General features: G+C 40.0%; 1 protein-coding gene across 10 annotated transcripts in view; it reads right to left on the bottom strand.

The window, feature by feature from the left end:
* FAM13C (family with sequence similarity 13 member C) overlaps nt 1–13,406 on the bottom strand; it is a 123,429-nt gene that overhangs the window by 59,722 nt on the left and 50,301 nt on the right. For all 10 annotated transcript variants that reach the window (XM_019638407.1, XM_019638405.1, XM_019638410.1 and 7 more), the window contains one exon: nt 8,683–8,801. In XM_019638407.1, coding sequence (XP_019493952.1) covers nt 8,683–8,720 — 38 coding nt within the window. In that variant the 5' untranslated portion in view covers nt 8,721–8,801. The remainder of the gene's footprint in view (nt 1–8,682; nt 8,802–13,406) is intronic.

Genomic DNA, 13,406 nt, shown 5'->3' with positions numbered 1-13,406 from the left:
AGGTGAATCAGAGGAGCCTGGTCCCCGTCATGCTTTTGTCTCACTCAAGTCTGACCAGGCACACCAGACCTTTTTGCAGGTCTCTTAAAATTGGTTCTTAATTCTCTTCTCCCACCAGTTTCAAGTTCTTCCCATGCCCCCAAGTAAGTCACTCCAACACTGTACTATTTCCCCTGTTCAGCACATTTCATTTCTAATCCACTTCTGACAACACCCTCTCTGTCCCTAGGGGAACTAGCCTTCCACATGCACGTCCCAAGGGCTCTATTATGTGCGTTTGGATTTATTCAATAAGTTGGGCGTGGCCAGAATTATTTGTTTATGTAGGTGTTAAATTGAAGCCATCATGTAAGAAGTCTCTGAAATCTGGCCTTGGTCCTGCTTCACCCCAGCTCAGCCTTTCTCCTCTTGGACCCGCACCCCGTTTGAGTGGGGCCTTGTATTTCTTTTATTCCCAGCATCTACAGGGTCATAGGGGTTCTCCTGGTAAGAACTCTGTCCTATTGGATCCCTGAGAGGCTTGCTCTGCTCCAAGGACATGAGAAGAAACTTCCTTTCTTCTGCCTTTATCCACAGAATAAAACGGTGCCTAGGACACAACTTCTAATTTTATGCATCATCTGACCCTATAAAAGTCACCTTTACTGTTTCCTTTCTTATCCCAGCTAACCCAAACCATAAAAGCCACAGGTGACATTGAAAATGTCTTCTAAGTTTCCTCCAGTTCACTAAAATTACAAATGAATCCATTCTCTCCTAACACTCTCCTAATATTCCTGTCTACCTCAAACTGAGATAAGATAGTTAAAAAATACAGCGAAAATAAAATTACTTAATACGATTGCAGAGATTTTAACAAATGTATTATGGTTCCATGTCCTGAGCAGTGTGTACTGTTTTTTCACTCATGCACAATTTTCTCATTTAAAAACTAAATAAGGGCTCAATGGGGGAAGTTTTGGGAAACAAAAACAAAGAATATTTTTAAATCACCCACAATCATCCCACCTGAAAGTAATCACCAATAAAATATTGATTTTTGTCTTCTAGTATATATTTCTGTACATAGCTATATAGGAAGCAAAAATAGAGCAACATCATCATACCGTTACGTAGTTGCTTTTTTTGCACATATAAATAGATCATAAACATGTGCCCATGTTAATAAAGACTCCATAAACATAGTTTTAAATATCCATCATGCAGATTGGCATTTCTCCAGGTGTGGTGGTACATTCCCCCCCCCCCGGGGAGCATTTCGGAAATTTGGGACTATTTGTGACTGACTCAGAGGCTGGGGGTGCCTGCTGGCATTTGGCAAACTAAAACCAAAGCTGCCAGAATCCCTGAGATCTGTGAGGCAGTCCCACACAACAAAGAATTGCTCCACGCCCCACATGACTTCCAAATGTCCTCTGTGAATGGTAGAGCCAGAGGCACTCTGCCCTGAGCACAATCAGAACCAGAAAACTATGAGGGCTAGTGGATGAACTAGAAATATCTAGAATATACAAGTAGGGAGGAGGGGACTGGATTGAATTGTCTGAAACATTCCACCCAGAACAACTATCCTATGATTTCACAACCTACTGAAAACCAGCCACATGACTATCCATCTAGCTCTCTCAAAGTTATCAATTATCCATTATATCTCTATCTTCTTCCATGATCAAATAACTGGAAAATTTATATCCTAAGGATTTCGGTTAACCATTTCAAATCAAATGCCTAGACAGCTTTTACCCTTAAGCACAAACCAAGGAAACTAGAATGGATGTACATAAAAAATTTTTTAAATGATTCTTACTACATACAATGTTTACAAATATAAATCCTAGAAGTAAGCAAAACTGCCAATAATTTGGAAATAGTTAAATAAATGGATGGCATAGCCACAGAATGGAATATTTCGCAGCCATTAATATTTTAGGATATTTCCTAATATGGAAGAATACATTAAGTAGGACAAAAAAGTTACACAGAAATGTGTCTCTAAGATTCCCTATGTGTGTGTGTGTGTGTGTGTGTGTGTGTGTGTGTGTGTATAAATTCATATAATTAATATATATGAAAAAATCCAAAAAAAATGCTTTTATCTAGCATTGGTTAAGGATAAAAGAAAAAATAGAGAGGGGGTGGGTGGGAGCTACGCATGTCACTATATATGACGTGTGTGTGTGTGTGTGTGTGTGTGTGTGTGTGTGTGTGTAGTATTTCACGTAAGTCTTGAAAAGGGATAACTTGTTGATGAATACTATGAGAGAAGCACTGGAGTAGCCACTGCCTCATGGGGAAGATGAAGAGTAGGCTGAAGAATAACCTCATTCCTGCAGCCTCATTGAACAGTTAACCAGCTGGTCAAAGTTCTCAATTAGATTTGTTTACATGCATTCTATTCTGTCTCCTACAATCACTATTAACATTTCCCTCTTAAATCTATTCCAAATTAGGTCAAGAAGCTTTCCAAGATATTGATGTGAAGAACCAAGTTTTTTGTTTGATCTTCTAGCAATATTATTTCTAACGCAGGGCTATCATCACACCAAAGTTTATAAAACATGTTTCTTATAAACAATTTACATTAGAGTATTTGTTATGGAACAGCACATTTGTTCACCTTAGCCATAAATGAGCTCAGCAGCCTTATGAAAATTAACCCACCTCTCTATTATTCAGCTTATGTATAGATTATATAGTCAGAATGCATTCTGGTCTAGCTCATTACTCTGGGGCCTGCTTGAAATAAATCGTGCTTCTAACAGGGTCAAACCCTAATGCATCAGGAAGCCCTTTCAGACACAATTTTTTTTCATGCCCACATTAAAATAGTAGCAACTACATAAAAATGTACACTACAAATGTACATGGTAACAGTGGTTACATGTGGGTGGTAAGATTACGAGAAATTTTTATTCCCTGGGAGTTTTCTGTATTTTCCAACGTAACAATATTTCACTCTTTTTTATAATGAGGAATGGCTGAGTTTCCCCTTTATCTTTATGCCGAATGATTGTCCAATGAAAGTGTTAATACTTTATCAAGTGACCAAGAGAGGCAGGGAGGATTTCATTCCCAGAATAATCAAATGTGGGCTCTTTTTCAATCAGCAGTTCAAGGATTTGTGGAATTTTTTGTGCTCTACAGCAAAGATGGGTAATTCTTTTTATCTGTGACTGCAAGAGCTTGTATTAAGCTAAAAGTCTTTCCGTGTCTAATCTTTTAAACATCTAGAGTGTTGAGGGGTCGGCCTAGTGGTTCAGTTGGTTAAGAGCTCGCTCAAGAGCATGAGCTCTGAGCAACAGGGTTGCCGGTTCGATTCCTAGCCCGAGCTGAGCTGCCATTGAGTTGCCAACAGGTGGCAGGATGGCTCAGCTAAAAAAAATATAGAGAGAGTGTTGTGCATTTTCAATGTAAGAGTCAAAAATGGCTGTAGAAATCATCTGACCCGAACTCTTGTTAGAGGAGGGGACTTAGAGATTTGAGGGAAGTGACCAAGGTCACCTGATAGACATGAGAACTTGACTGTGCTTTCCATTTTGCCAGATTGTCTCTGCGCCCGTGGAGGTGGAGACAGCGTGGGGGATGAAGAAGAGCCCCCACGACATGGCTCCCTTCCTGTGCAACACAAGCAAAGAAGCTGTTTTAGAACCTACTCATTACCCAGCTGTATACCAGGGAGTCTCAAAACATTGTCAAGACAAGCTATTCTTTTTCATCCCCTGCTCTCCCCTTCCCCCCATAAAAAAGGAAAGAACAGAAGCCCTAAGAGCACCCTAACGAGAAAGAGCATGCTGGCAGCTGGCAGAGCTCCTGCTCTGGTACAGTGCAGAGGGCAGAGCTCATCCTCCATATTGAATACCTCTGGGTGCTCACTCTCTTACTCTTTCTCTTTTTAGCAGAAGTCATTAAGACTGCTCACTTCTATGAAAAACATTTAAATAGGACACAGGTAGCTATTAAAATACACACAAGTTCTCTATGTCACAAACCAAAGATGAAAAGGTTTATCCCCCATGGAAAAGTTGCTGCCAACAAAACTTCCTCTTTCCAAAGAGCAACAATACTTTTTCTTTGATGTGGAATGTCACAAAAATAGTCAAAGCCATCAAAGGCCATTATCCTTACTAACACGCCAATCTTCAACCCCCTTGAACTGGGGACTCCTAGATGAAGAGGCTAATGAGCTCCTATTCACAAATGTAACCACCGACTTAATCAGTAGTAACACGATGCTACTGGAAAGCTCCTGTTTATACAGGCAAGATCTTTAATGACATTAAAGATTTAGTGCTGTCATAAATTTTAATACAATATTTTAAACACAAGTGAGTTAATCACTCTCCAAAGTAAATTTACTTAGCTGAGTAAGAAGTCCCCAACTTCATTAGTATTCTCTTACATTCATAAATTCCCCTTTGTCATATCTGAGGGTTTCATAAAGCACTGGCTTTAGCTATAAAAATCAATCAAACTGATACATATTCATCAAGTGACTGCTCTAAACAGATTGACGGTGTTTGTCTTGGTTCTATAACAAGGGAAGTGAGGGCTTAAGCAAATCACAGCCTCACTGAGTGTTTACCCAGAAAATGAGAAGGTTGAGTTGAATGATTCTTAAGGTTTCATTCTTGCTCTAACTAAATGCAGTTCTATAATATTACATGTTTTGAAAAGCGCCAGGTACTGAGGAGCATGCCAGAGTAGTGTGATACGCAACCCCTCCACTCAGATGCACTGAATCCAAGTTAAAATGTAAACACACCATCTTGGAAAAGGAGGCATTAAGACAGTATCAGGCATCACCTTAGCAGGGCTTAGCTCCAAGCAGCTAGAGTCCTCCAGGATGAGCAGTTGCTGGGAAGACAAGGATTGACGCAGGTATTATAAATCAAATACCTGCAAAAGCCAGGCAAAGAGCATAAATCAATGCGGAGATCTGGGTGGGAATTGTAAAGAAATGGAGAGCCGCTCCTCAGCTCCAGCTAATTGTTGCCTTGTGAGAATGGAGGCTGTGGGTTATTCCATCTTCAGGTGTCACAAAAGAACACCCAAAATCTCTAAAACCTTCTGATTTTAAAATATTGAATCAGAATATCTTAAAGCCAAATATATTTCTACCCTAGATACACCCATATTTGAGAGGTGGCACTGTACCTCAGTGCTATGTTGTGCCTCACTTTGCCATATTCTTTGGCAAAGTATATAATGTAGGGGTGAGGGGGGCATGGCAAATAGGAGGAGGGTTACAAAGAAAGAAGACGGAGGAGGCTATACTGTTATGTGACGTTGGCCCTGTTGAGGGGATTCAGAAGAGCCAGCAAACTTGGAGGCAGGAAGTAGTTAGCACAGTGGTTCCAAACCTTTTTTGGGGTCATGAGTATCGTACGAAATTCTGATAAATGCTTTAGAGGTTTACCCTGGAAAAATAAACATATACATAGTAGGCAGAATAATGCCCCCCAAAGATGTCCATGTCCTTATACCTTGTCCCCCTCATATGTTATCTTACATGGGAAAAGGAATTCTACAGTTGTGATTCAGGACCTTGAAATGGGGAGATTATCATGGATTATTAAAGTAGGCCTCATGTAGTCATATGAATCCTTAAAATCAGGTAATCCTTCCCAGCCAGGGTTAAACGGAGACTACGGATGAATGCTCAGAGAGATACAATGTTGCTAGTTTTAAAAATGGAGACGCCATGTGCCAAGGAATGTTAGGCAACCTCTGGAAATGAAGGGCAAGGAGATGGATTGATTCTCCCCTAGAGCCTCCAGAAAAGAATGTGGGCCTGCTGACGCCTTGATTTTTTAGCTCGGTGAGACCCATGTTGGATGTCTATCCTATAGAATTATAAGATTATACATTTGTGTTGTTTTAAGCCACAGGTTTGTACTCATTTGTCACAGTAGCATCTGTAAACCAGTATGTATACATACTTCCAAACTTTGGCAAAAACATTCATAGTCCTCCCTGAAGCTCATCCACAGACCTAGATAAAGGCTCCTTGTGCTCAAAAGAGCTGAAGATACAACATGCTCTGAGAGCTGAAGGCATGGGGCTATTTTTTCTTGGCATTCATGGAAAGATCAATGCCCACCCCATGACATAATCAGCTCCAAAATATCACTTCTACATGGATGGATTCATTCTCTGAAGGCTACTCCTTCAAGTCTCACTTAAATGACATGTGAGACATTTGTCCCTCCCTGGACTGCCCCTTGCTGCAGAAAGATGTCTCTCCCCTTTCTCAAATTGTTCATTATGCTAATAACATCCTTACCCCATCCCCAAGGTAGAATTTTACACCTGCTGAGATTTAGTCTGTCTTCTTTCCTCACTCTGAGCCAGACCCAGGTCTGGCGTGTCCTATTACAGTATCATGTCTCTATCAAGATACTATTGGGCACGCGATGCCTGAACCCGGCCATATGCTGACATAGAACGGAAGGGGAAGGAAGGTTAGCAGGAATGTGAGCTACCTGACTCAAAGTTGTTTTTAGCCTCAGATCTCATTTCACCAGTTCATCAGATTTCATAATCCCTACAATATTTTGAGACTTTTTTTTTAAGTTCCATTAGAATGTCCCTGGATGACGCCACCATGGTTGTGACAAATAACTGTAGTTGAAAGGTTACCATCCCAGTCTAAATACTAAATCTAATAGTACCAGACATACCGGACCTAACATGGCTCCTGATCTGCATCTTAACACCAGATCCTTGATTACTCACACTGGTGCACATAATACTCTGGAATTCTGGTAGGCCCTGTGAAAGTAGAGTATGGAGGCTAGAGGGAAAAATAAAACAACAAGGTATTTGGGGTCCTATGGAGGCTTACTTAAGTGTAGAGGAAGAGATCTGCTTTTGCAATAAGTGGCCAATCTGTTGGAAGGTAAGCCTGACTTAATGAGGTAGACTACCAGATAACCTTGTATCTGGTTTCTTCTTCCTGACATGCAGAGGAGGTCTAGGAACCTCCTAAAATTGGACACAAACTATTGTGTGTATGTGCATCTCTTTTTTTCTGAGGAAAGGTGCATCTCTGGGAATATGAATAAAACTGTAACTTCCCATCCTCAAATGTGAGAGTTGCTTTCCTATGTGTTACTTCATCAGGGGGTTTCTAATTCAATACTCTTAGTCTTAATAGTCATACATGAATGACTCCCAACACATAATCCTATTAAGTTTCTGACTTGTCCTCTAATAACAGTAATATCACCACTTACTTCCCCCACTGTAAATAGAATATAAAGTGGTTTTAAGTTTATCAAATATCATGCATCTTTGAGAAGGTTAATTGCTGATATCATTTTTCTCCATCAGCCTCTGTGGAATGGTCAACCCAAAAAACTACCATGCATTCCATACACAAATAAGAATGATTTAGTTTTGTTTTTTGTTTTATCTTGCCCCCTTTTTTTTTTAAAACTGTTTTTGAAATATACATGGGAAGTAGTTGGCCTTATTCGGGCAGAGACAGGCAGTCACCAGTCCGGTAGGGGGAGACAGGGTCACTGCCTAAATTGTTCTAGTCAGCCTACAACTGCTTTATTGAAATAAAGTCTCAAATAGGAACAAGAATGCCTGATCAGCAGAGAAAAGACAAGGTTGAGTCTTACCTGACCTAAGGTCAAGTATGAATAAACTGACAAGAGATGGCAGCTTGTGAGGGAGGTGATAAAAGGTGCCCATGAATCTAACTGGAGAGTGAGTCATGTTACTTTTGGGGTTCCCTCCAATCTTTTGGGGTTCTATGGTTCTAAATTATGTTGGATATTTTAAGGCATAATTACATAACACAACCTTCTCTGCAGTTGTTGATTCATTTAGACTCTGCTACCTTAGAAAAAAACCTTCTAAAGGTCATGCTCAGAAGCATAGCACTCCCTTTCCACTGAGTCAGGGCTACGATTACACTGTACACAAGATCCTACAATGACAGCTGACACAACTAGCAGTTGAATTCTTTCTTCTGTTTATTTCCAGAAGAGACTTTCCAGAGACAGCTGCAATGCCAGGCTCCCATCAGAATGCCATGCCAACCTTGCTGCCCTTGCCCTTGACCCGTGGCTGTCTCTAGCAGGTCTAGCAGAGTAGCGAGGCCAGCCTGGGGCTAAGGATACCACCAAATCAGTACAGAAGCCACATCCGCTAGGCCCTAATTGGACAGACATTTATGAGTTCAAATTCTGGTTCAGCCCTTTTCACTTGGGCAACAGCAAGAAAATACCTGAATGTCTTTCGGTCTCAGGTTCCTCCTCCATAAAATGGGGCTAGGGGTACCCACTTTATGAAGAAGTGGTGAAGTCTTTACAAGACAATACGCGTAGGTGAAAAGCAACTTGCTTGATGTCTACACTGCCATCACAATCATCTCTGGCATGGAACAAGAGGACAAAATGGAATCACCATTTCTCTCCAAGGGCAGGACTGTCTCCAGTCCTTTCTGAGCCTTATGGCTAATTCTCTTCAAACTGAAGACAGGGAAAGTAGGTTATTTACATTTTTCTTAAACTCAGATTTAAGCATACTCCCTCTAGGCCCCTTTAAGCAGCTTCTCAGACTATAAGAAATGCCGACAAAAGTCAGGAAGCTTTGACTCTTGTGTGGGGATGGCAAGCACAGGGAAATGAACCCCAGGCGCAGCGCAACTTCTGACACCAAAGGGCCCACCTTGATTGAAGCCGCACTGTTTCTTGGCTCCTGAACATGTGGTTTTGTGGACTCTCATGAGCTGGCGTTCCTGCTCTCCCCCGACACTCCGACTGGCTGGACACCACATGCTCTGTCTCCTGCAAGAAGAAACAGCAAAAATAGATGAGCTGTCAGCTGCAATCAGTTCCACAGAGTTCTTTGACTGGTGGGTGGGTCTCAGGACAGGGGAGCAGAAATACACAACATACTCTACTGATTGTAGCGGGCAAAGGGAGCCAATGAGTGACCTGAAAATTACAAGCCTCTTTCTATCAGTCAGTTGCTGCAAGATAATAGAATAAAGAAAAAAGAAAAAGAAATTTAAAAAACCTAATGTTCAAAAGATATGATATAGCCATACCATAAAAATTTTGCAGACATCAAAAATGATATTATAGAAGAGTATTAAATGAATAGATCTGAAAATATAATTTCTAGAATAATATTTATAGTATATGCTTATTTCTGCAAAAACATTTATGTATGAATGTTCACACATGCACGTGTGTGTACACACACACACGCGCGTGCGCGCGCGCACACACACACACACACACACACACACACACACTATTGCCATTAGCTACACTGCATCCAAAGAAAAAACTACATTGGTTATCCCATGATACAATGTAGTCATTAATTTAGAAAAACTCCAGAATGCTAACTCTCTAGAGAATGTCATAAACACACCCAATCTAAAATGAATCAGGATTCTATACAAGGGTACACACTAAAAATGAAAGATTTACATGTGTTCAACAGTTGAACCACTGAGCCATAGTCTTTGAGCCAGGACAAACCTCTGACAAATTTCCCTAAGGATGAAATAGTCCCTCTTTACCTGATAAATGAAATACTAAGACCAAAATCTGGGAGAAATTCAGTAAATCCAGATGGCTACAGTCATGCAGTCAAAATATTCAAGTGATATAGTGAGTTTGGGTTGGTGCAGTATATTGTGGTGGCAACACACATGAAGCCCCTCAGTGAGGGATGGGTTGAAGTCAGTATGAGTGCCAATATGTCAGATGTCTCAGAAGTCATTTTCCAAAATACTAGAAAAATCTGGTGGGACTAGTTGCCAAACAGTCATTACAAGCTTCTAAAACAAAATCATATGGATGTTTTGCTAAAATTGGGAGGGCGGCAGAGCTGAGAAAAAGCAATGAGTTAGGCCTACCAAGATCCTTTCTTAAATTCCATTTTTCTAAACCTCTGGCTTCAGGCAAAAAGGCACTCCACATGACAGGGTTCCATTAGTAACTCTAGTTCCCTAGACTTTGCAGCTGCTGTGAAAAATTCTACCGCTACCCAAATACTGGCCAAGTTTCCCCAAACAATAGTTTTTGAGCAAGATAACTCTGTTTGCCACTTGCTAAGTAGACTTCAGTTTTCTTGTTTGTAAAATGAGACCAATACTCCAAGCTCACAAGGTTGAACAAGACCTCATTAGAATCCCTTTCAGTGCTGCCAACTGAAGACACACAACAGATGGGAGTTATTGATAATGATAATATTCCTTTTACAAAAATCCCCTTAAAGCTCAATATTCGGAAGCTAATGTTCAGCAAAAGCAGTTCATCAAAGGCAGGACTATTTTTTTTGTGGTGGAATGCTTATTTCAAGTTTCTGTATAAATAATGACAGTATTGTAAACATCAGAATTTAGAAGCTTCAATATTTGCAGTTCTAAAGAAGTGGTCCTTCTAATCTTTAAAACATTTAAACCAGAAATTTCCATTTCATTAAAACTCTAGCCATTTAGGAAAGAGTAGGGATTTTTTGCTTTGTTTTGTTTTTAATTTTCAAAGACAGTATTTTACCTAATCCTTCAAACACACAAGGGGTTGAGAAGGGTGAGAGGCCACAAACTCCTGGATTTTACGATTTATTTTACAGATGAATAAGAGGGGCTCTAAGAGAAAGTGCTGCCTTAATCTGCTCAAGCCAGAGATCTCAAGGCATTGCAAGAAGAGAACATTTCTTTGGCATGGGTAGATAAGGAGTATTTGGGAGAGTTGATAATGAAGTCCCTATTCAAATGGAGGAAAAAATGGCACTATCAACTACACTTCTTGTACCCACTAAGAATTTAAAATTTCAAGATGGTAGGGAGAGTTGGGGAAGAGTAAGTAAGGAGTTGGGTGTAAGTCGTCCTGAATACTAACCAATAGAGCAGACTCTGATACAAAATACAGGCTTAATTGTAATGACAGATGCTGCTTTTTTCAATGACAAAATGTTAGGTCATGCTCCAAAATGCTGATCTCCAAAACCCCTGAGATCAGAACCTAAGTCCAGCCTCTCAGAAAACGTCAAGTGGGTTCTGCATTCCAAAGCTCCTGTGAGTTTGGAAGTTCTTTTGTTCGTAAGAAAAAGAATAAAGATTTTCAGTTTAGTCCCTTGCTCTCCACTATCTCCATGAAATAACCCTATATGAACCAATAGCCCAGGAAAGCCCACATGGGAATCAATGGGCGTTCAGATGATTCTAACTTGGAGGCTACATGTCTTCCAGCTGAGGCCCCAGACATCATGGAGCAGAGACAAGACTTCCCTATTGTGCCCTAAGTGAATTCCTCATCCACAGAAACCCTGAGAAGTAAGAAATGATTATTGTTAAGGTTTAGGGTTATTTGTGACACAGCTATAGATAACTAAAATACCATTTCCTTTCCTCTCTTCTAAGATACCATCAATTATAAAACCCACCATTAATTTGATTCAGTAACAGCTTTTCAGAAAAAAAAATAATGCCACATTAAGTGCATCCATCAATCTTAAGGTGCACTCAGCTATGAGAAAGGTGAAAGTGTGACGTGAAAAGATATGTGTGTTAGCATCGAGGAATTACAGAGCTCGCCCAGTAAAGCGAGGTACTGCGAGTGACACAAAAGTCTCGCCAGGAGCACACACCAGAAAGAGCAACTTCAAGAGTCTAATCTGGAAGACTCAATAGCCTCATAGGAAATGGGTGAGAAAACCACAGTCCCTATTTACCCCACGTTCTAAAAATAATTTCATGCTTTCCCTCAAAGGAGGAAGGCAAGCAGGAAGGACATACCATTCTTATTGAATTAAGAGAACAGTAGCTCTCAAAGGTATTGTGTTGCTGGCTTTCATTTATGTGTAAGGATATAAAGAAAAAATGCAAACTATCAATAGAACAATAATCGTATTTATCTGGTGCTACAACAGATTTAGCCACACAGTTAAGAAAGCAGGACGCAGCCCCTTGGTGAGCTCACATCTCTATTCCAGTTGAACTCCACCGCTTGGTCAGTGACACGGTTAAGTAGGACTGCCAAAGGAAGTCCTTATAATAATGTATTTGTGGATGATTGAGAGTTAACATTCTCCCCACTCTACCCCACCAAAGTGCCAGCATCTGGACAAGAAGAAAATATCTGATCAGCTTTGCCCATTTAAGCCTCATTACATTTTTTTTTTCTGGAATCTACTTAACACACAGCTCAAAAATTTTAGAACATTAAAGCAGTGTTTATCTTGAAATAATTAAGATATATTTTTACTGAAAAAGAAATCACCTACTACATACCAAGAATGTTGATAGTTAAGGGCGTTATATAAAGTGAATAAGCCATCCCTGCCACTACAGAAATTTTAAAATCTAATGCTTGACAAAGACTAAAGTGTAAGAGTGCAGCCTCTATCTCGTTTACTTATGTATTCATGCATTTATCAAATGGGCAGGTCCAAGTACCCTTTGACCTCAGCTCCCATATGTTTCAAGTCCAGCCTCAGTGGAATGATTTGCTGATTCTCTGCTATATGCAAGAACAATCAATTTGACTAAACTCTAAGGTATTTCATTAGAAAGCTGTCCATAAAACAAAAGTTATTTAGGTTATTTTCTGATTCATGAGCAGAGGCTAACATAGTATGTATGACAAGAGAGAACCTGTCTATTATGTTGAGAGGCTCAAAACCCCAGCTGAATTAAGGGAAAATGAACTGCCCCTAAGCAAAAATGATGAAATGCATTTTGTCCTTGATGGGATTTTAGTGAGTTCAGCTGACTGTTGTAGAACTTGAGAGAATTTAGTTTTGTTTTGGTTTATTAGTTTCAGGTATACAAAATAACATAATAATTAGACATTTACACCCCTCACAAAGTGATAACCCCACAATGTCTAATACCCCTCTCACATCGTACATAGCTATTACTATACCATTGACTAAATACTCCCTATGCTGTGCTTTTCATCCCCTGACCAAATATATTTACAGTTGACATGCAACTAGAGAATCTAGTTTTGATCCAACAGCATGGCCACTACCTTCAGGTCCTTCCAAGTTCCCCAGTTTGTACAAATGCGTGACCCAGAAGAAAGGAAAGAATTTTCCATCCTAATCCCAGTTCTTGCCCATCTGCTCCAGCTTGTCCAAATCATGTTACACTTAGGTTTCAAAGATACACACATCTACCTCCCAAGATATGGTCAACCAAAACATTAATTTTTTTTTCATCTTCTCACCTTGAGGTTTTACCTGCGTCCATTCTATTCCAAAACTGATAAAACTTTCTTTTCTTCAACTGCTGACTTAAATTTTTAAATGGTTTTATAACTAATCACTCCATTGCTAATAACAATGCCTTGCATTTATGAAAGCATATTCTTCCCAAGAGCTCTCATTACGACCCAGTACATCTGATAACTCCATAGATCAGGAAAACA

Source organism: Hipposideros armiger, unplaced genomic scaffold, assembly GCF_001890085.2.
Source record: "Hipposideros armiger isolate ML-2016 unplaced genomic scaffold, ASM189008v1 scaffold_39, whole genome shotgun sequence".
Lineage (NCBI taxonomy): Eukaryota > Metazoa > Chordata > Mammalia > Chiroptera > Hipposideridae > Hipposideros > Hipposideros armiger.
Note: the sequence above shows the minus strand (reverse complement) of the source record. Positions and strands in the feature narration are given on the sequence as shown.